The sequence below is a fragment of the Rousettus aegyptiacus genome, unplaced genomic scaffold (genome assembly GCF_014176215.1).
Source record: "Rousettus aegyptiacus isolate mRouAeg1 unplaced genomic scaffold, mRouAeg1.p scaffold_m13_p_15, whole genome shotgun sequence".
Classification (NCBI taxonomy): Eukaryota; Metazoa; Chordata; class Mammalia; order Chiroptera; family Pteropodidae; genus Rousettus; species Rousettus aegyptiacus.
In genome coordinates, this window is record NW_023416290.1 from 52,390,961 (window position 1) to 52,418,029 (window position 27,069).

Genomic DNA, 27,069 nt, shown 5'->3' on the forward strand with positions numbered 1-27,069 from the left:
GGACAGTGGGGAATAATAGAGAATTGATGTTCCCGCCTGACCAGACAGAGGTGCCGACTCTGCAGGTATGGTAGAGATCTCCATTTAGATGGCTACCTCTAAGAATGTGTGAAAAAGGAGCCTGAGGGCAGAATTATGTGATTAGGCAATCTGGAGCTCTGCCTGTTCCCTGGGCTGGGCCCCAGGCTCGCTGTGGCAGCAGATAAACTGAGTGAGTTTGCTGAAGACAGGTTCCTCCACGTCTCCCTCATACTGGGAAACTGCCAGACTTACCTGTGCTTATTACCTACTCTGGGGTTTTGTCAAGACCTCAAGAGGTGAGAGGTAGGAGAAGGGAAATATGACCCAGGTCGGGGTCCTGTTTGCCAGCTGCACGATCTTGGAGCTGTCTCTTCTCCAATCCAGGCCTCCCTTCCCCATCGCTGTTGATAACTGTGAATCCTTAAATGAGACAGTGTCTATGGAAGGACCTTGTAAACCCTAAGGGCGGTGTAGATGCCAGGCATTATTTACACAGGGCGTGAGAGCCAGATGATAACTGTGTGTTGTGGGCAACCTCTTATGAAATCACAAATCTTGTTTTTCACATTCCTAGATAAGAATACAAAAGCCCAGGGATATGAATCTTGCCTATTGGGAGAGGGAGAAATTGGATTTAAATCCCAATCTGCCTGGCCCCGAGGCTCCTTTCCCTGTTGTATCATAGGGCTTCCGGCCTCCGGAATATGTGTTTGTTCATCCAGTCACTGGCCAGTCTGAGGACAAGGGGACTGGGATGGCTTCTGGATGAAGAGTGACCAACTTGTTAGTTTTAGCACTAAAGGCCCCGCCGGAGCCCGCCGGCAGAGATCGAACAGCATCTAAAAGAGGCGGGTGAAGCCTAAGAAAAAAGAAGATAGGAAAGCGCTTCGGGAGGGCATACAGTCACTACTGCAGCCTCGAGTTTATTTAGCACAGCCTTTATATAAGTTTTTGGATACAATAGCGAAGCACAGAGTACAATACCATAGGAATGCTGGCATTTACAAAAGTTCTTATTCTTTTCTGGGCTGTAAAACATTCCACTATCTTAAGAAGATTTCTTTAGGAGACACACCTCCCCTCCAGGGTCAGTAATGTTTAACTCCACACCCTGCTTCCTAGAACCTGTGTTTAAGCAGTCTCAGCAGCAGCAGTTGCTTCACGGCTATGAGCTACGTGACTTCTTCAGTGTCTCTTAATGGCTCCCGACAAGGCCCCGTATCCTAGCCAAACTGGGACAGCTGGCTGCCCCATGTGGATGACTTCCTGTCCTCTTCATTGCCTTTCCTGACCAAGAGCTTCCTAGACTCAAAGCCCGGGGCGTTGCCAGGGGTGGAGCTGAGAAGAGGGGACCACAGAGACAGGTGTTTTTGTCCAGACCTGGCTCTCACAAGGGGCCTCCATTTCCAAACTAGGTTATATATACAGCAGTGGCTGCATAAACAAGGCCAGCCAACACAAGAGACAATAATCGTTAGAATCTACTTTTGGCATTTGTTTTTCTCTTTTTAATCATACTCTGTACAGGAGGCGAAGGCTGGGGCTGCCTCCCCTTTGAGTGGGAGTGCCCTGCAGCTGCTCTCTGCACCCTCGCGCCGGCCTGACTTACGCTTTAAAACCCACATAAAGAGTTTTTGCACTTTGACTGAATGACTCCTAGACCTTCGAGTTAAGGAAGGGAGTCCACAGGCCTCCGAGTGCCATCTTTTTCTTGGGCTTCTGTATTTTATTTGCTTTTCCCCTCAGATCACCAGAGCAGGCTCTCTCAAACAGGCTGGGTCAGAGCCAGTCTTCCCCATGGGTGGGGGTGAGAAGGAAATGTCCTGAGAAAGCGTTTGAGACTGTCACCCGCCCTAGATCTCCAGCCCTCCATGCATTAATCCTGTGGCTAAAGTGTAAGGAAGCTTTTAATCTTTTTCCGGAAGAGGGCTCACCAACGGGAAAACACTGAGGACAGCCCCTCCCAGAGCCGTGCTGTTTTAGGAGGCCCCTGACATCATATTGTTGATGTTGAATCAGAGTTTGATTTGTGCTCAGGAGTCTGAGTGTGTAGCTGGGCTCCAGCAGAAGCCTCATGAAAGATGCATCTCACCAGGCGGTTCCAGGGGAGAGATTGGCTTAAATTACAGCTCGACAAATCCAAATATTGGCATATCTGCAAATCCAAATGTAGGGATTTCAAGAAAAAAAAAAAATCTAAATTCTAAGAACCTTATTTTGCACTTCTTGTGCGAGAAGGGGAAGATGAGCTATTCAGAGAGGAGACAAGGCTGTCAGTACCGAGAGGCTCCGGCAGAGCTGGACCAGCCTCCTTTTCTTTCCTTGGGCATTCTTCATGCCCACATGAGGGAGGAAGGCAGCGCTGGCTCAGCACAGCTATCTGCGGGACAGATTAGGGGGACCGGCCACCCTGCATTTGGGGCATAGGGCTCAACAAGTCTGGTTGTTCAATTTCTGTCAGCTTTCCCCAAACCACTTCTAGGCCTGGGGCCGAGGGATTTGCTTGGAGCCCTCTATAGTCAATTCACAACACAGCAGCCCCCAGCAATCCTGCAAGGCTGCAAGCCAAGGCAGATCGCTCCCCTGCTCAAACCCTCCGTGGCTCCCCATCTCCCTTGGAGAAGGCCAGGATCGCTAAAAGAGCCCTCAAGGCCTTGGTCTGCCTCTCTCACTACCTCTCCGAAACCCCCCTCACTCACACTTCCAGACTCACTGGCCCCTTGCTGTTCCTCACCCACAGGGGGCGTGCTTCTCGCCCAGGCACTAACATTCTCTGTTACTTCTGCTTGGGACACTCACCCGCCACTCCCCGCCCACCCTCGGGGTGTCTTCAAGGCGTCCTTGTAAGTTTTGGCTCAGATGTTAGCTTCTTGGTGAGCCTTCCCTGACAACCCTATTTAAAATTCTAAGTGTCCCTTCATATATACACCTATCATCTTTCCTGCTCTATATTTCTATCACTCAATCAACTAACTTATCACCTTTTAGTGTTCTATATAATTTATTAATTCAATTTTGTTCCTCATCTCTCGTAATTAGACTCTAAGCTGTGTGAAGTCAGGGTACCCTTGTTTTGTTCACTAAGGTATCTCCTGCACCCAGATTGGTGCTCAATACATGTGAGTCTCAATAAATTCCAGTTATATGAAAAAATAGAAGGGCCTTTTATGGATCATCGCTTTTCATCCTCACAATAGCTTTAATGGTGTAGGATTAACTCTCAATTTAAAGATGGGAAAATTAATTATAAGGTTCACTAAATAGCTGTGGTGTGCCAGACGTGGTACTAGGCAGTTGAATTTCAGAGGGGTTAAGAAGGTGGGTCCAGGTAACATAGCTATGTTCACCCAGAAATTATTGCTCTGCACCGTCCCGCATGGTGGCCACTACTCTCGTGTGGCTGTCGAACACCTGAAATGTAGCTCATCTGACCTGAATGTGTTGTCAATGTAAAGTGCACACCAGTTTCCAAGACTTAGTAAAAATAAAAAACAAACAAACAAACGAAAAAACCTTTTTTTTCATGTTGATTACATGATGAAATTACAATATTTTAGATCTATTCATTTAAACAAAATATATTATTAAAATTAATATTACTTGTTTGGTTTTACTTTTTTTTAATGTGGCACTATAAAAATTTAAGTTTCGCATGTGGTTTGCATTTGGCTCTTCTAGCTATTTTTGTTACACCTTGTACCTCTCTATTTTCAATTATGTTGTCTCTTGGACTCTTGAGGGCAAGAGCACAGTGATTATCTTTCCTGAAAGGAGGAGAGCAATGATATGCAGAATGCATGAGCAAGTCTCAAAGATAGTAACCTACCTGTTATATGCTCACTGCTTTTGTCCTCATAAAAATTTACATGTTGAAACACTGCCCCCAAATGTGATGGTATTTGGAGGCAAGGCCTTCGGGACACAGTTAGCTTTAGATGAAGTCAAAAGAACTTCTTTTCTCTGCCTCTTGAGAACGCGGTGACAAGGTGGCCATCTACAAACCAGGAAGAAGGCTCTTACCAGAACCCGACCATTCTGGTACCCTGATCTTGGACTTGCAGCCTCCGGGACTGTGAGAAAATTCATTTCTGGTGCGTAAGCTGCCCAGTCTGTGGAATTTTGTTATGGCAGCTCCAGCCGCCCAAGACAATACCTGAAGACTAAATGTCTCTCTCCAAAGGACAGTAAATCTCCATGAAAAGCAAATGGAGGGTAGAAGAGGCCTCCAGGGCTGGTGTGTCTTCGGTACCTCAGTCAAACTGACAGCTCCCTGCACACACCTGAGAGCTGGATCCGTGAAGAAGGAATTCCCAATGTAATGGAAGTGGATGAGGCTGACTGTCACAGAGCCAGGACACCCACCATTAATATTATTGAGCATATTCTTCCTTCTCGTCCCTGCCAACTGAGCAGTCTTTTGAGAGGTATTTGGCTGCCCAGGTAGACATCCTTATAAAAAAGACAAAGTGACCTGATGGTTACATTTTTGTCAATAAGTAAGCTAGAGAGCTAATTTTATTCATCTGACTCTGTGGGCTGGCTCTGTCAGCTTTCAGTGGGTTGACAGAGTTGGATTTTTGAGACTTCAAGCTCGAGGATCACACCTCAGATGACAGAGAATTCGTGAATTGGTAATAAACACAAATAAGATTGTAGCAGCTAACATTTATTGAGTGCTTACTGTATCCAACACCATTCTAAGAGCTTTATATGTATTCACTCATGAAATCCTCACTGATAAGGTAAGCATGATTATTATTATTATCCTCATTTTACAGATGAGAAAGCAGAGGAATAGCAAATTTAAATAAATATCTTACCCACGGCCACACAGCTAATGCCCCGCAAAGAGTCAGACACAAGGCAGTAGCAGGAGTGGTAGTGACCTCCGGCCACCCGTACCTGTCCCAGACAGTAACCAATATGGCTGAATTCCTTTGTGTTCACAGCCCACATTCTCCTTGGTCCCAACTGTGGATGATGAACATGTCACCTATCACCTTTGCATTCAGTCTGACTCTTCACCATCCCTCTAGCCTCGTCTCCAGCCAGTTTCCCAATAGCCCACTATGTCCCAGCTGCAGGGGTTCTCGCTTCCCTGTCCACGCCCAGCCTGTGATTGCCTCAGGTCTTCACCTAACTGTTCCCTGGGCTCGGAATGTTCTTCATCTCACTCTTCTAAATCTTTTGGTTTTCAATGCCTTCAATTAAGGCCTTAGGGATTTGCTGGTTGCACACCTCACGCTTCTTTGGCCTGTTTGTTTCCTACATAACACTTATTACGATTGATAGTAATTGTATTTGCTTATTTACTTATCGTTGTCTGTCTCTCCAGAAGCCCAGCCTTTGATGGGTCACTGTGGCTCCCCCATTGTTCAGGGTAGCATCCTGCACACAGTAGATGCTTAACAAATATGTACTGAGTAAGTGAATCCCGCTTTGCATTAGCCCAATATTCTCATTCTGTATGGGTCAAGAGAAACATTTCTTCAAAAAGTGATTCTGAGTTTCAAGTACATGCTCAGGTTCGCAAAACTAAGGTGTTAAGTGGAACCAGGAGGAAGCTGCTGAAGTAAAATGGATCACAGAGAAGAAATAGAAAAAAAAAAAAAAAGAGGAAAACAAGGATCTATTAAGAACAAGTATCAAGAAATGGTTTTGCTAAAGTACATGGCGTGGAGGCTTGCTTTCCAGTTTGTCCAATGAGTTATCTGGCCGGCCTGCAGGAGTGAAAGCTGGGATGGCATTCTCATTTCACACGGAGAGGATTTACCTTCGGCCGAGCCCTGCCCTGGGCCCTGCGGCCAGGCTGAATGTCCAGTGCTGTACACGGCAGTCGGCCACTGTCGGTGCCTGGCAACCTGGTTCTGGGAATCCTTATTGAACTGTTACTTTACGCCATCCATCATTCTCACCTGCTGTCCAAAGGGCCTAAAATCCAATCCTTGCCCTGTGGTTACTCAGGCCCCATCACACTAGCTAGCATCTACTGAATAACTTAGTAGATATTGAGCAAGCGTTTTTGAAGTAATGGATTAATGAGTGTTAGAATTAGGCTTTTGTCTTAAGAGTCCTAAGAGCAGTTGGGGATGCCAGACAAGGGATATTTAGAGAATGAGCCAAAGTATAAGTGTATAAGCTGCGTTTACCTAACTGTGCAAATTGAAGGGGCTATAACCACTCTGTGCATAGCTATTACAAGAGAAGAAATAAAATATTTTTGCTCTATCTTCATTGGTTGGGGCCCTCAAATGAGCCTGAGAAAAGACAGATTAACAAGAGGAAAGCAAATGGAAGTTTACTAACATGTTTATCCTGCCTATATACACAGGAATACTCTGTAATGAGTAGATCAAAGAGGTGGTTAGAACTTGGGCTTGTATAGCATCTTCGCAAAGAAAGATAATTTTGTAGAGAAGTGGCAAGACAAAGTAAAAGGACTTTGAGCTAGTGATGGCAAATTGTGGGAAGACAAATATGTGGAGAAACTAATGGTAGATAAGCACTAGTTAGATAAGGTTTGTTTGAGTCGACCATTTTTCAGAGCCATCTTGTTTCCAATGATAAGGTTATTATTCCCTTCCTGGAATAGGAAGTGAGGAAGGGGACACCTTGACAAGGGGACTTTATGTTTTGTTTTCAGGTCTATAGGGAGAGGGCAGAGAGCTTTTCTTGTATATGCTTCTTCTCAATTGCCTTCGACTCACAATAATCCTTGTGCCAAAATGCATATTTTGGGCTAGCAGATTATGCTACTTTTTACTATGAACCAGCAAAAAGATGAAGTCTGGTCTCTGAGACAGCGGAGGGGTTTATTCTGTGGGTACTGTGCTGACTCTTTGTAATCATTACCTGGTTCACCTTGCCCACAGCTTCACCTGGCAGGCTCTATTATTATCCTAATAGCCATGTTAGAGCTGGAGAAAGTGAAATGTCAGAAGTGACTTGTCCCCATCACAGGGCTTCCAAGTCAACCAACCAAGAGGGTATGGACCTGGGCAGATCTGAATCTAAACCCCACCGGACATGGCGCCTTGGCCCTCCAACCATTATTTGTCACACTGATGTCACCAACAACAGGAAGGAGCGTCTTGGTAGGCAAAATGCAGCCATTAACTATGTCTTTTTCCTCTTCCTCCTCCTCTAAGCAGGGCGCACTTCACCTAGAGCAGCTAGCCCAAGGGTTTTAGGCTTGTTTCTTAGAATTTAGTGCACCCACACTGATTTCAGAAACAGACTGACAGAAGATGGTCCCACTGGGAGAAGGAAGCCGAACCTCCTAGATAAGGATAGCCCAAGGAGAGGAGAGAAAAAACAACCCCAAGACCCTGACTGATTTGAAGGAATGAATGTATTACCATGGGAGGGTCTGAGTCATTAGATCTTTGGGGACATGCCAACTGAGATAAATAAATTGGATTTCAGTGTGCTATAACCAAATCACTACATTCTTACAGGCACTTAAACAGACACCAACCTGAGCATTTGGGCAAGGTCAAAAAAAATTCCCATTGCCGCCAGGCAAAACCCTCACCTACTGATTTACAAAGTCCTGCCCAATTGTCAGGGACTAGATCAACACTTACTAATACTGTCTTCCATTGTCCACAAGCCCTAGAGTCTCCTGCCTCCTGAGTCATTATGTAAATAATTACAGGCAGAATCTAATAGTCATTAACTGGTGGAACACTGTGCCTTGAAGGTCTCCAGTGAACTGGATTTCTGCTTAACTGAAGTTAAATAAAACTTGCCTCGTTTCATTCCTCGTTATTGAAAATCTTTCCAAACTCTGTTAGTTCACTCACCTGCCTACGTTTCTGGAGCACAATGAAAATAATAACATTTTCGCTTGGTGATCAGACATCTTGCAGTGCCTTGGGGCACTATTCAGCCTAGCGGTTTAAATTAAAATTTCACTGTAGGTGTAGACTTTTGTAAGAAATTAAGCTCCAACTGTTCTAAGTTGAAGAAGAAATTAATTGAATTTTGTAGAGAGAAGTATCATACCTCGACTTCCCAGTGCCTAGACGAGTGTCAGGAGGAATATATTAAAAGTTTTTTTGTCTGCAACCATGCTACCCTGAGCAAGCCTGATCCTGTCTGATCTTGGAAGCTTAGGGTCAGACCTGCTTAGTACTTGGATGGGGAGACCACCTTGGAAGACCAGGTGCTGTAGGTATAAAAAGTAAAAAAATAAGGGATCGTACGCTGACAAGGTCCTTGCAATCTGTGAGGTCAACCAAGGGGTACCTCACCTCCCACCCAAAAAGAAAGTTTTCTTTCCAGCGCCAATAAAGTCAATGAATGCCTGATATAAATTTATTTTTTGGCAGATTTTTTTTCTAATAATAATTGTATCTGCTCTTTGTTGATCTCTAGGGATTGTTCCAAGTCTTGTGATAAGACATTTGCATGCTTTACGTCATTTTGTCTCAAGTCATCACACAGTGGGTGGGTTCTATTTTACAAATGAGGAAAAAGAGCCTCAGAGAGGTTGAGTGACTGGCAGAGGTTCTAAATCTAGGAAGAGACAAACCAGAACTGAGATTACTTGAGGGGCTTAATGAATGGCAGTCGCCATCTGCAGGTGGATAGATATGTCGGAACTCCCTTAAGACTGGAAGGACAATGGAACCTCTAGGAAATGGGAATTGAGGTGGGTAAGGACACACACACACACACCCGTGGTCCTGGCCTCCCCATCTGTTAGGAAGTCAGTACAGTGTAGAAGTTTAGAGAAGTGATTCTCAAATGATCTCTAGGGAAGGACCAGACTGTTTTGTTTATAATTTCCAACTTTTGGTGAACTGAAAGCTTTGTAAAATAACATAGATATATATATTACTAGGAGAATGAAATAAAAATTAAAAAAATAATAATAATGAAGTACAAGCCCCTTTTTATTATTGTTATTAAATTTAGCAGATATAAAGTAACTGTCAAATAGTAATAAAATTTCTAGTGGCTCAGTCCCAATTTCTGTTCTTCTTTCTCTGTGGACAGATAAACCATTGGTGGATCAACAGAGGTACTCATATCCCACTTTGGGGGCCCGGGGCACTGACCCTTGTTTCTCCAAGTGTGGCCTTTGAATTGGAAGCGTGGGCCGTACCTGGGAGCTGAGCTTGTTGGAGATACAGCATCTCAAGAAATCTCAGGTCCCACCTCCAACCTGCTGAATCAGAATCTGCATTTTAACCAGGTCACCAAGGGATTCTTGTGTGTGTTAATGCTTAGGAAGCAAAGATTTAGACATAGGTTCTGAAGTCTGACCACTTCTTGTAATCAAGCTCTGTCTCTTATATCTGTGTGATGTTGGGCAAATCACTTAACCTCTCTGTGCTTCGATTCCCTAGCCCTAATAGCAAACCCCTTTCCAGGCTATTGTGAGCACTGCGAGGCAATACACCTGGAGGGTTAGAGCACTTGATGAAGCCTAGCAGGCTAGGTAAGGGCTCTCTAGCTATTGTTGTTATTAATGCTTTTTTTTTTTTTTTTAATTCCCTCAGCCATCCTTACTGTCTTTGAGGTTTGGACATCCAGATCAAGGATGTTTCCTTTGAGGGTTAGATTATCTGTTAGTTGTATGGAGGGTTTCCCCTTCCTCCGCCTGCTCCACATTATTTAAATGGCTTCTGAGGCCATTTAAGCCCCACTGGGACAGGTGCCTCACTCACTCAGGATCATCCATTTCCACTGGCCATCCCGAGTGGGGTGAGTCCACAAGAGGCCCTCCCAGCTGGTATGTTCTGGCTTCCCAGGCTGTCCAGGATAGGTCTCACCACGGCTTGGTGGTTCCTGCTGGCTGAATGAGCTACCGTGATCCAGCTGGGACAGAGGACGCACGTGGGGATGGTGGAGTTTCTGTGGCAGCAGCGACTTCGGCTGCTCTTTTTCTTTTCCTCTGTTACCTCTACAGATGAAAACCAGTGAGTCCTTCAGTGAGACTGATGCTTCTGTGAGCGTGAAGCCAGGGAAAGGCAGCAAAGAAAAGTGAACAGTCAGCCAAGTAGAGTTTGCTGAAGATTTACACAGAAACCTACCCACAGACATAGGGCTGCTGGATTTATAACAAGGACGGGATAATTTGTTCTTTCTCGTGTGCTCAGATAAAGGTAAACAAATTTCATGCTGTGATATAAGCCCCTATCTGCAGAAGTCAGGAAAGATTTTCTGCCCTATTGCCAAATTGCGTGCTCGACAAATTATCCTCAGGCTTATTTCTTGATGACTTCCATCTAGAGGTCATGTGCAGCCCAGTGGTAAAGGTAGAAAGAGCATGCCTGGGTGCAGAGGAGAGAGACTCAGCACAGGTGATACTATTTAGAAAATTCCAGAGAGAAGCTGGGGTGGCTTTGAGTAACTGTGTGATCCTTGGGAATGATTGAGGAAATATGCCAGGAAATGCATGTTCCCATTTCGGCCCACTCTTGGGCTTGGTCCACACCCACCCTAGACCTGACTCTGACCTTATATTGTCAACAGCCGGTAGATAAGTGTTCTGTGTTCCCAGAGTTTCTCATTATACCTCCACGGAAGGAAGTCCTCACTGAGCTGCAGGAACTGGCTCTCTGCACCACACCTTCCTCTTCTAGAGGACAAAGGCAATATTTGATCATCTTTACATCCCTTATGTACACACTACTCTATATGTGCTAATGATGTTTACAGAAATAAGAAAGCCAGCGTTCTGAGGGTGAGGCTCTTTAAGAAATACAAGAATACAACTTAAAGGTTGGAATTTATCACTATTCTATACTATATACTATTTGGTTTTCTGAATTCTAATTATTCTATATGCTATTCTTATGACCCCACATTCCAGATATTGAAACTGAGGCTCCAGAACCAAGAAAACATGACTTTCCTGCAATGAAGCCAGGTTCAAACTTATGACACTTAGACAGCCAACTCCACTTTGCCTAAGCTGGTGCTAGAGACCTGATTCCAGGCTATATGCTGTCCATGTTCCTTTGGGGACTTCCCTGAGCCTAGGCCTGTGTCCCATTATTTCCCATCTGTAAAACGGGGGGAGGATACACTAAGACCCCATAGGCTTTTTGTCAGTGACTCTCAGCATTGCAGAAGGAGGAGGTGTGCAGCTGGGGAGACTGCGCTTTAAGGCTCGGGCAATGTCACATGTGAGCCCCCAATAGATTGGGATGCTGCTACACAGGCTTGGGCATGAACAGTGAGGTGGTCACCAGCACAATGCCTTCCAGAGACAATTTAACCCAAGGCCCAAAGTCCAGTCTAGGGCTGTGAGTAACCAGGTAGGTGTGATAGAAAACGCTGATCCCAAAAGATGTGTGTGGTCACGTTTGTGTGAAGAGGAAGGCAGACACGCATGTACATCTGTGCACACCCGGAGACAGTCATAAAGACAGTGTTTGTGTGTAGCCAGAGACGCAAGAGGCACAGAATGAGATTCTTTTATATTGCAGATAATAATTCCAGAACTCTCGGGCTTCCCTTACATAGGACTTTGCAGATTATTAAAGTCTTTTACTGGTCAGTTTCCCTCTGTACCATGCCTCCCATATTCCCGGTGCAGACAATGCATGTAATATATCACATTTTTTTGAAAAACAGATTCTGTATTTGTAGGGGTGTGTGTGTGTGTGTGTGTGTGTGTGTGTGTGTGTGTGTGTGTGTGTGTGTATGCCTATCTATATCTGTCTATTCTTGCTTTTTTCTCAAAGATTTTTCATATATAGACTATTTTTGGAAGTTTTTCCAAAAAGCTAGTAAATATAGTTGCCTCTGAATAGGGATCTAAGTGTCAGAGGTAGGAAAGAAAATAACTTTGCATAACATCTTCTTCCAAAATATTTGCATCTTTTAATAATCATGGATATAGATCCCTTACTCACAATAAACTGGGGGAAAAAATGATGATCAAGCATCTGTCTTACACGTGTTTCCTGAATTGGTTTCTCTGAACACATGATCATTTCTGAATGTGAATAACTCTTGAAGTATTTATGACGTGGGTAGAGGATGTTTCTGGTTAGTGGAAAGACTTGAACAGTAAAGGACACTTGGAGTTGGGGAGAATGGAAATGCTCTAGATAGGACGGAAACTCTTTCCACCTCAGCCAGGAATGGCCAGATCAAACACCGGCTAGTGACAGGTGTCAGTAATTCCCATAAATCAGTTAAGAAATAGGCTGGGCTTTTCACTGAGACACAGGCATGAGGTAGGAGTATCTAGGAATTTTAGAAGATTTGAACTAGACTTAGGAAACTCTCTTTTATTTCTGAAGATAAGACAGCAGTGAATCCCAAACGTTTGTTGCTGGACTGACCTTTGACCACAGAGCTGTGATGCAGACTTTGAAAGGAGAGCTTTGGGCCCGGCAGTGGCCAGGTGTTTTGCAGGTCTTGTCTCACTTAATCTTTAAACAGTCTTATCAGGAAATATCCCATTTTACCTATGAAGAAATCAAGACCCCAAGGAGTTAGGGGTTAATCAACTAGCCCAGATGTCACAGATAATATGGAAGAATCACACACAACATGACACTAAATTCTCTTTGATTTAAAATCCTGGGCTCTACCCAACACTGCGGGATGGGGAACGGGGAGGGAGCTAGGGGTGAATATTCCACCAGAAATTAGCAAGTAATTAACATAAGGTAATGGTTTTCAAACACTGGCTAAATCAGAACCACCTGCAGGGCTTGCGAAATCACCTATTGCCAGCCACACCCCAGGGTTTCATATTCATTAAGTTTGGGCCAGGGCCTGACAATTTGCATTCTAACACATTCTCAGGGGATGTTGATACTTTTGGTCAGGGGACTCCTTTTGAGAATCACTATCTTGAAGCGATTAGAGCGGAGACTCATAAAGCTTATTTGGTGATTTTAGAGTCAAATGTGATAAAAACGCGACAAGTTCATGCTGTTCGTATTTCTTATGATTATTTCGTTTGTGTTTTCCTTTTGAGTTTTAACAAAATGCTTTTGGAAACTATCTCCTAAGGCGAAATGCCATTGCTTTAACAGATTAATTGTAAAAGATCTGTAATCTCTGTGATTCTTTTCTTTTTAACTCATTGTCTCAAAATGGCTGCTGTTGCGCTAATCATCACATCTGTGTTCCAGTAAGGAAGAAGATGGAAAGTAGAAGGTGCGTGGTCCACCAATTGTTCATATCCCTCTTTAAGGCTCAATTGTGTCACATAATCATATGCAGTCTCAAGAGAAATGGATAGAATGAGTATTTAGTTGGCTATATTGCCTCCCTACACAAAGTCAGCATTTCGTAGTTAAGGGAAGAGTTATTGGATAGTGAGAATTCACTTAACAGTCTTGCATGGCAGATGGGGCAAAATGGGGAAGACAGCACCTTCATAAAAAAGGCAAGAATAGGCATCTTCAAGAAAGTAATATGCGTTATGTTTTGCTGCATAACAAGTGACTCCAAAATTTAGTGACTTTTTAAAGTAAACAAACATCTATCTGTTTATAAATCTGTGGATTAGAAACTAGGACTTATCTGGGAGATTCACCTCTGCTCCATGTGATATTGGCTGGGCTTTGCGTTATATCTGTTATCTATGCCAGATGGCCGAGATCACTGGTGTAGCTGAAACACTTGGACATTTTTTTTGTACATGCTTTTTTTGTCCTATAGCCACCTTCTGCACATGGCAGCAGAAAGGTCTCAGCAGCAAGTTATTTATCGCTGAGTAACAAACTACTTCAAAACTCGGTGAAAGAAAGAACTACCGTTTCATTTGCTCGTAACTCTGTGGGTCATCATTTTGGACTGGAGTCAGCTTGATGGTTCATCCATTGATCTCTGGTGTCTTTCATGCGGCACACTGGGTCCGAGTGGTTTATGACATTCCTCCTCTCATGTCTGGCAAATGATGCTGGCTATTGGCTGGGCCACTTGTCTTCAGCAGGCTAGCCTGGTCGTCTTCTGGTGGCTAAGTTCTAAAAGCTGCAAGAGAAAAGCTAGTCCACAGTGTGTAAGTGCTTCCCAAGCCTCTGTTTCATCACATTTGCTGATGTCCCACTGGCCAAAGTAAGTCACATGGCTAAGACCCACATCAATGTGGGAGGGGACAGCGCCAGGTTGTGTGTACAAGGAGACACGATTTTGGGGGAACGATTACTGTCAACAACCTACCATACATATCTAAACCAAGGATTTGAATGCCCAGGGTTCTCTCTATTCTGTCTGTGCTTTTCTCTGCATATCATCTTCGTGACTTTGGACGCATGCCTTCCCTAAGGGCGGGAACCACAGCTGCCCTCAGCTCCAAGAATCACTTTCTCAGCTTCCCACCCAGAGGGAAGAGGGTCTTTTTCCCTTTAATTCTATTCCGAAAGTCACTGAGAAGAACTCTGGTTGGTCTGCTGTGTGTCAGATGCCTGTCCTGAGGCTAAGTTGGTGACATTCTATTATTGGTAGCTCCCACTAGAAGTTCAGGTTTGGACAGAGGTTACAGAAGGAGTAAGTTCGAAGACATCACCCTAAAAATAAAGTAGCGTCTCTTCTGGAGTGATGGAGACGAACTGGCTAGAAACCAGAAATATTTGTGCTCAAACAGAGTTAGGGACTTTTTGAACAGAAAACCTCACAGACTTTGTTTTTGGATGATTTTTGTTTGTTTGTTTTGGCAAAATCTGGTTTAATAAGAATTTAAGTTCATTTAAATTTAGCTCCTATAGTTTTCCAAAGCATTACTTTATTCAACCAATCTACATATTTCCCTTATATTTTCTTTGAAAAAAAAAAAATTACAGACTCACATCCACTGCTGTCCCCAGTGGGAAGTGACTGACTGGGTGTTCTTTGTGGCAGGTGTACAATAGCGATTACATTTTCCGGTCACTCACCTCCCCCTGAGATTGTGTGGGGAAAACAGAATGCAGAAAAGCAAAAGAAGAGAGACCTTAACTGCCACAGCAGTCACATATCAATGGGGGTCTGTTTTTGCCTCAATCCCATCAGGAATTTAAGAGCATGCCGATGACGGTCTACATTGTGATTTCTGAGCATACGGAATTTGTGGCAAATGGGAATTGCTAGGATCCTCTCTGCTCTGCACGGCCTCTGACGGAGGCATTCCAGCAGAGCGCCACTGAGGATCCCCAGCGAGAGTGGGGTGGAAGGGTCCCCTCTCGCCTTTCTAAGTGGAGGGAGAGAACGTAAAAAGAGGTAATCGTGAAACGTGCATGGGAGTGGTAGGGATGCCAGTCTTTGGGGAATGCTATCCAGTTTCCACAAATAGCAGAGATTCCTGAAAGGCTTTGAGGCAGGCTCTGCTGGGTAGCCATGGTGATACTGTGTGTCCTGCCTCCCACTTCCCAGGGGTCTTAGCTGGCATAGCACTGGCCTATTTCAGAAACTGCTAGATACAGCTACTACTCAGAAACTCTCAATTAATTGGTGAAACCGGATCCCAATTGTCTTGGTGCCCTGAGACGGGTCACAGGCACCCCTTCTGTCCACCCAGGAAACATTTGCCAGTTCTAGTGGTGCTGTCACTTTTATTTGTTTGTTTGTTTGTTTATTATTTATTTATATTACAATTGGTTAATAAAATCGTATAGGTTTCAAGTGTACAATTCGATAATATGTCATATGTGTATTGCATTGTGCGTTCACCACCCGAAGTTCAATGAACAGGTTGTGGTTTGCGTTCCAGGGGCTGTTAGTTCTTTTGTTTTGTATTCTTTGTTGACATCAGGGTGTCTTCATCAGCAGGATTTCTGAGGAGTCTTGGCTGCGATTTTGGAATCTGAAAACAGTCTGGCTTCTTATACACCCAGCTCAAAATTCATGCTCCCTTCTCCCCACATTCTTCGGTCGTCTCTCATACCCTTGGTCCTAGATGGGAATTTATGACAGACGGTTGGGCCCGAACTGGGACTTCTCATTCAATGTGATGGAAAAGCCAAAATGAGAAGGGTCAAATTTAAATCAAGTAGATTGTGCTAAGGTCCGTGAGAAGCCACAAGCTACATGCTGGGTAGCTGGATGGGCCACCTGCAGGGTCAATAGCCACGGAAGCATATGTGAGGGTGGGTGAGAATGATCGGTTAGTAGAAAACTGCAATTCCTATACATACACAAAAGACAGCAGTTAAAATGGTTGGTATTAGGGGACGAATAGCAGACCAGGAATGAGAAAATGTGGGCCAATGCGAGCTGAGCATAGGAGGAGGATTTGTTTCTTCATTCCTTCACTCATTCATTCATTCATTCATTCAGCACTGATGTACTGAACACCCAATTGGAAGATGTCATGCTTGGCACTGGGGTTAGAATAATGAGCAAAACAGATATGATCCCAACGGATGGAACTTTTCAGTCAGGCACTCTCCGAAAAGGTCACACTAATGAATAGACAGTGATAAACTGAGCGAAATGCTCTGAAGGAAGGTAACTTGACTGTTATTGGAAGTCAGGGAAAACTTCCTGCAGGACAGGGCACTTGACCTGAGATCCGAGGGATAACTAAGACTAGAATGAGAGAAGAGCCAGCTGCTCTTGTGACCAGCTCGACTAGCCTCCTCCTGACCACACTCTTCTATTCCACTGTCCTCTTTACAAGGCCACTCTGTGATGGAAGTTCAGCTCTTTTTGGAACGATTGGGACTTACAGTGGGTGTATGATCTGCTGACTCCATCCAAAGGGGCTGGCCAGTCTCTCCAAGCAATGTGGGAAGGCAAGAGATAATGAAGCTTTATTTCTTGCTTACTATATCCTCCATCCCCATTTTTCTGACAAAACATGTTTTTGTCATTTGTTTGTTTTTTTATTTTTTATTTTTTTAGTGGTCGTGATGTTCCAGACATGGAGGTATAAATTAAATGAAACATGGTATCTGCTTTCATGGATTATGCTAATGCATAACCATATAATTGCATTATATACTTCCACCACAGCCCTTGCTGGGTGATCTGGGGACATCCATGTGTCTGTTCATTCTGCAGGATGTCTTGAGTGCCTGCTGTGCTCTAGGGACACAGAGATGAATGAGGAACATAATCTGCCTATAAGGACCTCACTTTCTGGTACAGGGGATGACCTGCACACACAATTCAGTGTAGTAACTACCAAAATGGAGATAGAGGTAACAGAACTCTTTGAAAGGAGGCACTGTGGAGAGCCTTTGCTTAATTCTTTTTTGCTTTCGGGAAAGTAAACTTCTTTCTATTCCATAGCAAAATCATTTATAGAAATGTATAGATATAGCTATTATCTTCACTTAATCTGAGGCCTGAGATGATACATTTCTGTGCTCTGTGGAGGGAACTCTAGTGCTGCGACACTACATTAAAGACCGTTCAGCTTCTGCAAGACGGACGGACAGCGGCATGCAGGGGTCAGTCCTGCTCAGATGCAAGTGACCGCCTCAGTTCCCACTATGAATTCTCCTGGGGTCTAGTGAATGAATTAGACCTTTGGGGATAAAAGTAGCCCTGATTTTCCTTTTGGAATATTACCTGCTCTGGTCTATTTGGTCGTTTTAAGATGAGGCTCTGTCCCATTGGGATCCTCTCTCGGTTCAAGTTCAGCCAGGGCAATTAGAGAAAGTCTGGAGGGGTCCTGGAAGGTGGTTCCCACGCAGGGTTTGAATGTGGTACGAAAAGAAAATTAAGTTTTGCTTCTCCTCTCCTGAAGAATGCTCAAGTACTTCTTCCAACTTGTCCCACTTTGCACACTCCTGCCATCTTTTCTTTGCCATTTCTGGTAGCACGTGAACATGCCATTGTGAAGAAAATGTGATTCAAGCTACTAATCACTAAAGTCATGGTTCTAGAAAGAATAAGGATTTTTGGGTGATCGGAGGGGCAGGACAATAAGGACTCAACTTGTCAAGATGCAGTATGCATGGGACGTCGCGTGTGTGACAGTGACATGAGCTCTCATCGTCAAAGGGGCTGACTCAGAAATAAGTCGATTCCTAATCTTGGTATTAACAGACCTTCTACATGGTCTTTCTTTTACCTTAACTTTCTGCGTGAGCACAAGCAAGTAACATTACCTAGATTTCTGTAAATTCTCTGTCTTACCTCACAGGATTCTGTCATAGATTAGCAAAAATATGGGAAATAGGTTAAGTCCTTTTGCATAAAGAAGGTAGCCTGCCCTCTGGCTGCCTACTTTTATTTCTGAGTGGGGAGGCTGTCTGGCCTGAAATGGGAGGAGAGGGGCAGTCAGGAAGATCAGGATGGGCAGGAGAGAGACTCTTTTGATAGATCAGTCCTCAAGGTCAGGGACGTGGAGAGACCTGGCTGGAGGAGAGAGGGCAGCAGGCCGCTGAAGTGAGACTTCGGTGGGAGGCGGCATGGCCAAGGGGACAAGCACAACCTTGGAGTTCGTTAGTCAAGGTGGGTTTGCAGCCCAGGTCCAGCTCTCACTGATGATGTGAACTTGGATGAGCTGCGTCACCTCCCTGAGGCTCAGTTTCCTCACTCGTTAAGGTGGGATAATAATATTTTTTGTGCATTATTTGAAGTAAATGAAATCATGTATACAAGAGACCTGTGACTCTCTTTCTCTTGAAATCTATTTAATTTTTAATTTTTATTTTAAACATCCATAAATGTACCAATAATAGGGAGCCAGGGATAGTTCACAAAGATTCTCTAATTCACTGAACCGACACCAACAGAAAACAGAAATATTTCCCAACTCTCCTACATTCAAGTGTCATAGAGCGACATGACTTCTCTGAAAATATCCCATAGTTTCCTATCTCCTTCCACTGGCTTCTGCTGACCCTCTACCTGCAAGGCGGCCCTTCTCACACCCCATCACCATCAACTTGACTTTCCCTGTGTCTGTCCTCCCCCAGACAGGAGATGCTCTGACCTGCGTGCGGCTCCCTGCTAGGCTGTGCATAGGTTTCATACCAGCGAACACGTGCATAGAGCTTCCGGGTGCCAGAAAATGCGTTCCCATGCTCCCTACATGCTATCTCACTGAATCCTCGCAGCTGCCCTATTAGGCATGGCTACCCCACCTTATGGATGTAGAAACTGAGGCACCAAAACTTTTAGCATCTTTACCTAAGGTTCTCAAAGATACGAGTGACAGAGTCAGAATTCGAATCTGGTCTGATTTAGGAGTCTCCATTCTCCTGTATGCCAGCTGTGTTTGCATTACTAGCTCCGAGTATAATACCTATCCCACGGTGTGTGTTCAGGAAGTGCTTATTGAATTAACTGGAATAAACACCCCAGGCTATACTTAGAAAGTTTTAACTTCGTGGATTATATGCCAATATAATGAATTTGCATCTGTGAGGCATAGGAGAAAGCCAGGTTTAACACATTAAAGTCACTCTGCTGTTATAATATGTAAAACAATTTATGTAGGATCCTTTTTGTATGCAGACAATGACCTAACATGGAATAAACACACATTATCACACACAAACTACACATACCACACACTTCTTTGTCCCAGGTCAGGACGAGCCGGGATAGTTTGGGGAATAAGATTACAACATATCTGTGTCTTTGTGAGGAAATTCCAACGACTCACATTCAGAGTGCTGCCTTTGGTGAGAACAGCTCATGGCTGCACAGGGGAGTGAAATAAATATTATCATAGCCATTGGACTTGACTGGAGTTTAACCCCAAGGTCACTGGGAGGCCAGAGCCGAACAAGAAAAAGAATGTTGGCCCCCGAGCCGGCTGAGCCTCTGGGCACGCTCACCTCCCGTTATTGGCCTTCCACCTAGCGCTGTGACAGTCTGTACCAGCCCTTACTTAGCAACCCAGCCATGCTTCTCCCCACAGGAAGGGAACCCGTCCCCCACTCTGGCAAGAAAACACAGGCACCTCCCTGCTTGGCCCTCGTTCCTCCTCGCCCATACCGCCTGGCTCCCCACTCATACAAAAGACTCTTTCAGAAACCGGTAACCTAGATTTGAACTTTTCAACAAGGCTTTTTTTTTTAATTTTTATTTTTTTCTTTAATCTCTGCAGCTAAAACGCCAGATCCTGCTGTTGCTAAGATTAAGGATTTTTCTCCCCTTTTCTCCCTCAGCTCAGTTTCCATTTACTAGGAGAGGCCAAGAGATGGATTACTGTCCCTTTGCCAAACGGAGAGAGGGTGCTTGAGCTTCTGGGGCTTACTGTGGGGTAGAACATTATTCGGGCCTGCGGTAATAGTCCTTATTTACTCATGCTCTCACAAAAGTCGCACACACTCGTGTTGGTAACTAAGGCCCTACCGAAACCACTCAGCCCTAAGCGCACACAGGAGAACCAGTGAGTTGGGCTAAAAGGTAATTTAACATGTTATATTTATATACTGTACGTACTGCGTGCCATAATCCACTCAGCTTATTTTCATTTACGCATTTTCTTCCCATTTGCAGTCTTTATTTATTACAAAGTTAAGGTGGTTAGCAAAATAACAATTTGGGGTAGGTTTGCTTTTTCCCTTTTTTTTTTTTTTTTTTAGGTTTCCTGCTTTCTAATCTATCTCTGGGAAAGTGTGCCAATATAGCAGCAAAATTGGTCACTGCTGCCAAACCCCGAGAGACTGACGGCGTATTGTTCGGAGCGGAGATCTTTGCCTGGCCTTAAGCCCTGAGGGCTGAGCACAGTGGCTGTGTGAGCCTTGTGTTTACTGAGCCGGGGCAGCTCACATCCGTCACCATTTAGTGACAGCAATCACCCATTTCTCTGGCTTTCAATGTGGGATTGCAGGTACCTAACAGGGCAATGCTTCAATGGGAACATTGCTAGAATGTTCACTGGATGCTCACAGTCTCGAGCTAGAAAGACAGGTTTATGGCCCAGCACTGCCACTTACTTGCTCGGCAACACTGGGCAGATGCCTGTAATGCTTTTCTTTTTTTTTTTTTAAGGGAGGCAACCCTTTGTTGACCTCCCGGATCCCAAGGACCTTGTCAGCTTACAATCCCTTATATTTTTATTTTTTATGCCTACAGCACCTGGTCTTCCGAGGTGGTTTCCCATCCATGTACTAAACAAGCCCAACCCTGCTTAGCTTCCAAGATCAGATGGGATCAGGCTTGTTCAGGGGGGCATGGCCGTAGACTACCTATAACATTCTGAGCCTCCATTTCTTTTTCTACAAAACGTGCATAATGATAGAACCTTCTTCATAGATGTGGGTATGTGTTAAAATGTGTAAAATGTGTGTACGTGCTCAGCTGGGCACACGACAGGCTCTAAACTGATGCTGACTCTAATCACACACCATGTGATTCTGGCAGTAGCCAGGAGGGTGATGAGGGCGTCTGTACCCTGGGAGGTTAAGTCCATTTCCTAATGCACACACTCAATGTGTTTGGACCCAGCTGTCTGATCCACGTTTGTTTCACTCCAAAACTTTCGATCTAGTTACAGTAAAACACACCTTAGTATCTCTTGCCATATTTTTACTGAAAGTATTTGAAATCTGGCAAATTTAAGTTTTGGGCGGAGGGCTTAACCTGGATATGAGTGATAAAAACAGGTAAAAAAGACTCAGGTTTTCTTTTATGCCAGTGCCTGTGTAGAGATTAAACACACTTTTGAGAAATGTCCCAATATTTTGATTCGTGGCTGAGTTCCTTTTCGGTGGGAGCTACAATTTCCAGCACTTCTAAACCTCACTGCGGCCATCAGGGTTTTGACAACTGGTTTTTACAAAGAGTCACGTCTCTCAATTCCAAAGGGGATATCCTGTCCAGCTCTGGATGTCATTTTCCAACAGAGACATTGGGCATGCCCAGAGGAGGGTCACCAGGATGGTGAGGGCTGTGAGAACATGTCAAGAGGGACAATTGCTAGATAACGGGGGAGGAGGCCCATGTGGGAGAGAGATTAAACTTGACCTTTGAGGCTTCAGACATGTCTTGAGCAACAGGTGGGAGTGACTGGGAGGTAGCTCGGAGTTTGATTGGAGAGTGCCTGAAGCAGTTCGGCAGTAGAATGAGCTCTGATAAGGGTGTGTGTTTCGCATCCCCACTGCTGTGCAGGATGGACTGAGAAGCCATTTTTAGCCATGTTATTCGAAGGATTTATGCATAGACAAGAAGATGGCTAAGGTCCTTTTCAATTTAAAGATACCATCACTGTAATATATCTGGTACCCATAGACAGTTTTCCAGTAATCTCTATTCTCCCTTTTTCTTAATATTATAACTCCTGATTTTTGATGGACACATGACCACCCAGCTAGAAACCTCATTTCTCAGTTTCCGTGGCTTCTGAGTGGGACCACGTAGTTGAATTCTGGATAATGGAAGGTAACCAGGAATGATGTGTGCCATTTCCAGATTGTCCCCTAAGTATTCGTGGATGAGTGTTCTTTCTGCCTATTCTCTTTCTCGAAGGTTACGTTGCAGATGTGATGATGAGAGCTAGAAGACACAGAGCCTGTCTAGGAAGTAGGTGTCTCCAGTGTTGATAAAACTCCTGCCCAGCGTGATGCCTCAAGTGACCCAGGGGCTGCTGTATGTTTGAGGGACACTCATTTGAAGGTCACTGATCAGGTGAGCATCTTGGAAAAGTCACGGTCTTAGCCTGGCACCTCATCTCGGAGATTAACTGTGGTGTTGTGGGGACTGCAAGGGATGTTAGGAGGTAAAGAAAGAAGACTGTCACTCGCAGAAATGTAGTTAGGTACGTATGAATTATGAATTAACTTGAGTTCCTCATTTTTAAAAATTATTTATGTCTATAGAACCTGGTCTTCCTAGGTGGTTTCTCATCCAAATACTAACCAGGCCCAACCCTGCTTGGCTTCTGAGATCAGATATTGGGCTTGTTCAGGGTGGCGTGGCCGTAGACCATGGACCGTGGCTCCACTAGGGCACAAACCCAGGACCTTCCGCGTGTAAAGCAGACGTGCTAACCGCTGCACTATGGAACCACATCCAAGCTATTCATTTTGGGTCATTGCTCTTTCGGCCTGTTTCCGTTGACTCTGAGTTCTGCTCCTTTCTGTTATGGGTTGAACTGTGTCCCCATTCCCCCAAATTCTCATGTCGAAATCCCAACCCTCCTTACTCCAGAATGTTACCTTACTCTGCAAAAGGATCTTTGCAGATATAATCAAGTTAAGGTGAGGTCATTAGAATGGGATTTAATCCAACAGGACTGTGTCCTTATAGGAGGACACAGACATATACAGAGAAGATGGCCATGTGATAATGGAGGCAGAGATTGAAGTACTACAGCCGCAAGCCAAGTATTACCCAAGGTTGCCAGCAAACCACCAGAAGCCAGGAAGAGTCAAGGAAGGATCCCCCACACGAACCTCCGGAGAGAGTGCAGCCCTGCTGACACCCCGATTTCAGACTTCCATCCTCAAGAGCTTTAAGCCACCCAGTTTGTGGTGCTTCGTCACTGCAGATCTAGGAATCAGATATACTCTTTCTGGGCAGCCTGTCTCTGCAGAAATGGCCAAAGCAGGCAGAGCTGATCAAAGAGCAGGGTACCTGTAGGGTTCTGTCCCCTTACACAGGACCCTGGGTGTGGCCACTGGCCAGGCTAGAGGTGTTGCTCAACTTCTGGGGTGTCCCTCAATATTAAAGCTAGAATGGACCAGGGAAGAAAAATTGCAATATTTATTACTTACCACTGACTCCTACCAGGGTGATTGGGGAAAGGAACAGACCAGTGGTCCCTGGAAGACTTTCCTGAGAGACCAAGGTCAAGCTCATGTGTTATATTCTCCAAGTTCCCTTTTATGGTATCATTCTTTTTCTGGCATAAAACCCCTCCCAAATTTGTACTCAGACCTCCTGATAAAGTGGAGTTAACCAGTCAAATATGAACATGAGCATCAATAAAATCACTAGCTACTTCATTTGCATGCTGTTTTCTCATTTAAATATCATTACCATAAGGTGGGGGTCCTATTGCCAGGGCAACCAGTCAAGAACTGAGCAGTGTAGCTTTTCTAGACACTCTTCCTCCACTTTGATTCCTGCTGTGTTCTTGGCTACTCTCTCATTTGCCATTAAAGGAATGCAAACCATTCCATGGTTTTGTTTTTTCGTACCTCGTTTTGCTTTTCTCTTTGCCAAAGAGCTCAGTCCTCACCCCAGAGTTTCACCTGATCTGTAGTTTTCTCTAAATTAACTAATTTAGCTCTGAACTTGATGATGCTTCCCCTTCTCCCGTTTAATAGCCTCTCCCTCTGGTCAACGTCTTGCCCACTGGTTCCCATGACTGTGTGTCCCCAGTGCCTGGCACCCAGTCATACGACCTGTATGGCATATCCTGAGTGTGAATTCCAGCTCAGCTGTGAATTCACTCTAGAAGCATGCGATGAATTCTTCAATAATTCAGGCAGCACATTGTTCATCTTTAAATAAGAGGGTCTACTCTATGAGAATTAAATAAGATAATGCATGTGAAGCCTGGTGTATGTAGGCTTCGTATGAGTTATCTAATGCTGACATCCCTCATCGTTTCTGTGGCTCAGGAATCCAGGAGCAGTGTGGCTGGGCTGCTCTGGCTTGGGGTTTCTCATAAGGTTGCAATAAGATATTGGCTGGGCCTGCAGTCATCTGAAGACTGGGCGTTGACTGGGGAACCCACTTTGAAGATGTCTGTCTCACATGACTCATTCAGGTTGGTGCTGGCTATTGACGGGAGGTCTCTGTTCCTCTCCGTGTGGGCCTCTCTGCAGGGCTGCTCGATGGCATGGCATGGTGGCTGTTTTCCCCTAGTAAGAACAATGGGAGAAGGGGGTGGATGGTGAGAGAGAGAGATGGGGCGGGGTCAGGGGAGAGGGAGAGAGAAGCGCAAGGGTGTATCATTTTTATGGCCTACTCTCTCAAGTCACGTAGCATCATCTTCAACATAGCTGTTGGTTGAAACGAGTCAATAAGTCACTACATCCAACCCACATGCAAGATGAAGGGATTCAGACTTCATTACTTGAACAGAAGGGTGTCACTAAACTTAACATTTTTTTAAAACCATGACAGGCTCATACTAAATGTCAATTTTTATCATAACTTTAGTTATATATTTTTTAACTAAAAATATTTTTATTTATACAAATAGATGATCACATGCCACCTGCCCACCCTTGTACTTGCCTTCCTGTCCCTGTGGCATGGCAGAGTCCCATTGGGGTGACCCAACACTGAGTAAGGTTCCTGGGCACATTCCGTCCCATAGCTCACCTTCAGGCTCAGCTCTGACCCATCTCTGCCTCTTTGTCACTGTCCTCAACCAGATACTCCTGGATCTCCTGAGCACCCCAGGCTCTGGAGGAAGCTGCACAGTGGGAACTGCTCTCCAGGTGCTCATGACCAGGAGAGCCCCTCCCAGGGCGCCCCCAGCAGAGTGGTGCCAGTGCCCCTGGCTGTCGAGCTGGGTCTTCACCAGGATAGAGTGCGAGGGGTTCAGGAAGGACTCCCACAGGGCCTCACCCCCCGGCAGCAGCCCTGGGCCCTCCCCTGAGCCTGGGCATCCTGGCCTCAGCCAGTGAGGTTCGGGACTGCATCTGGGAGAAACTGGAGGTCTGAGCCCCCAAAGCCATGGCACTGTCGGCAGTGTGGGGCAGGTCCAAGGTACACATACAGAGCAGGCAGTGGGGCCAGGGAAGCCGACAGGACAGCCTTTTCTGGGGGCCTTGAGCAGCTTCTCATTCATCCTGTATGTGGTGCTGACCTTGGAGAGAGCTGGACCGGGGCAATTGGAAGCCCCTCGGCTTGAACTGGGCCAGCTGGCCTTTTTTCAGGGATCTTGGTGTTGATGGCCAGCCTAAAGACAGAAAGGACAGCAAACAGGCAGTTATAGAAGGGGACCTCCTTTGGCATGTCACCACACGTAGGCTGCACCCACACCATGTCACCCTGCAGCTAACCTAAGAAGCCCATGTCGCAGGTGAGGAAGGACCGCTCAGTAGCTCCAGGCAGTAAAGCTTGATGCCTGGTCATGAGCTCAGTGGGTACAGCTGTTCTCCATCAGCGCCCTGGAGTAGCCGTGGGTCCAGGCCACCTGCAGGATCAAGTTGGCCCGCTGGGGTGTGGAAGGTTTTCTTGGCTGTCAGTGCCACCACCGAGTCAAACCGGCTGGATGGACAGGCCTCAGCCTGAGCAGCTGTGGGTGGCCCAGGCGGGCTCTGGGGGTCCTGGTTGCCCACCAACCTAGCTGCAATTTCTCTGGAGCTGTCCCTGGCTTCTGCAGCCCTCAGCCACTGCTGGAGGGCCTTCGGCCTCTGCTTGCCCCTGGGCAAAGCAGCTCAGTATGGACGGCAGGCCGAACACCTCCTCCAAGGCAGAGATGCTTGTTGATCCAAAACCTCGGGAGTTTGCATAGAGGAAGGTTTGAAAGTGGCCCTGATACACAGTAGGCAACAAGCATGGGAACTTACTTGCGCTGCTTGTCTTGGGCGCGGGAAGACGAGCAGATCTCCGCACGCCCGGCAAGAATCTCGAGTGCGCACAGAGACCGCGGCTCATTCATCCAGTCGCGTCTATTGTCCAGACGGCCCCAGCAGCACGTTGCTCTCTCGACGCTGCATCCTTTAAAGGGCTCCGGCCATGCGGACCGGACGGAGGTCGGAACGTAAGTTCCAAGGACAGAGGAGTGGCCGAGGGGCTTCCAATTGCCCCGGTCCAGCTCTCGGGTCAACGGGCGGTCACCTCTCCTCCTAGACCTCCTGCGACAACGCGCCACGGTGGCGACAGTCTGCAGCGTCAGCTTCACTTCCGCCAGGGTTTGCACTCTGCCCTCCGGGCTCTGGCCATAGGCTGCTCCTTCGATGACAGAAACGACCCTTGTCACAAAAGGCAGTGTTTTGACAGAATCTCCAGCGAGGCCTGCATGGACCTGCCAGACCATGGAGCTGGACGAAGTTCCCTCCAGACCCGGCCCGGGGGAACCTTCTCGCCGGGAGACAGTAGCCGGTTCTCCCTAAACTTGGCTCTGAACTTGTGCACGTAAAACACCTTGAAACGGTCCTTGCCGAAGGCATCTCCGGCTGGCATCACCGCAGCAGGTAGGACTTCCTTGCACTTGATACACTTCCGCTCACTCTGGCCGGAGTGGTGGTGGCGCCTTGCAGTTTTCACCATCTGGCTCAT

At 45.7% G+C, this 27,069-nt stretch overlaps 1 protein-coding gene and 1 pseudogene across 1 annotated transcript; both read right to left on the reverse strand.

Moving 5' to 3' along the window:
- Positions 1-735: 735 nt before the first annotated feature.
- LOC118611958 (cytoplasmic tRNA 2-thiolation protein 2-like) lies at positions 736-27,069 on the reverse strand. The gene is given in 9 exon segments (XM_036232734.1): positions 736-880; positions 24,528-24,695; positions 25,411-25,573; positions 25,576-25,659; positions 25,662-25,927; positions 25,929-26,012; positions 26,014-26,211; positions 26,358-26,762; positions 26,825-27,069. Coding segments are annotated over 9 exon segments (1,758 nt in total).
- Positions 20,953-21,071, reverse strand: LOC118612053 (annotated as a pseudogene).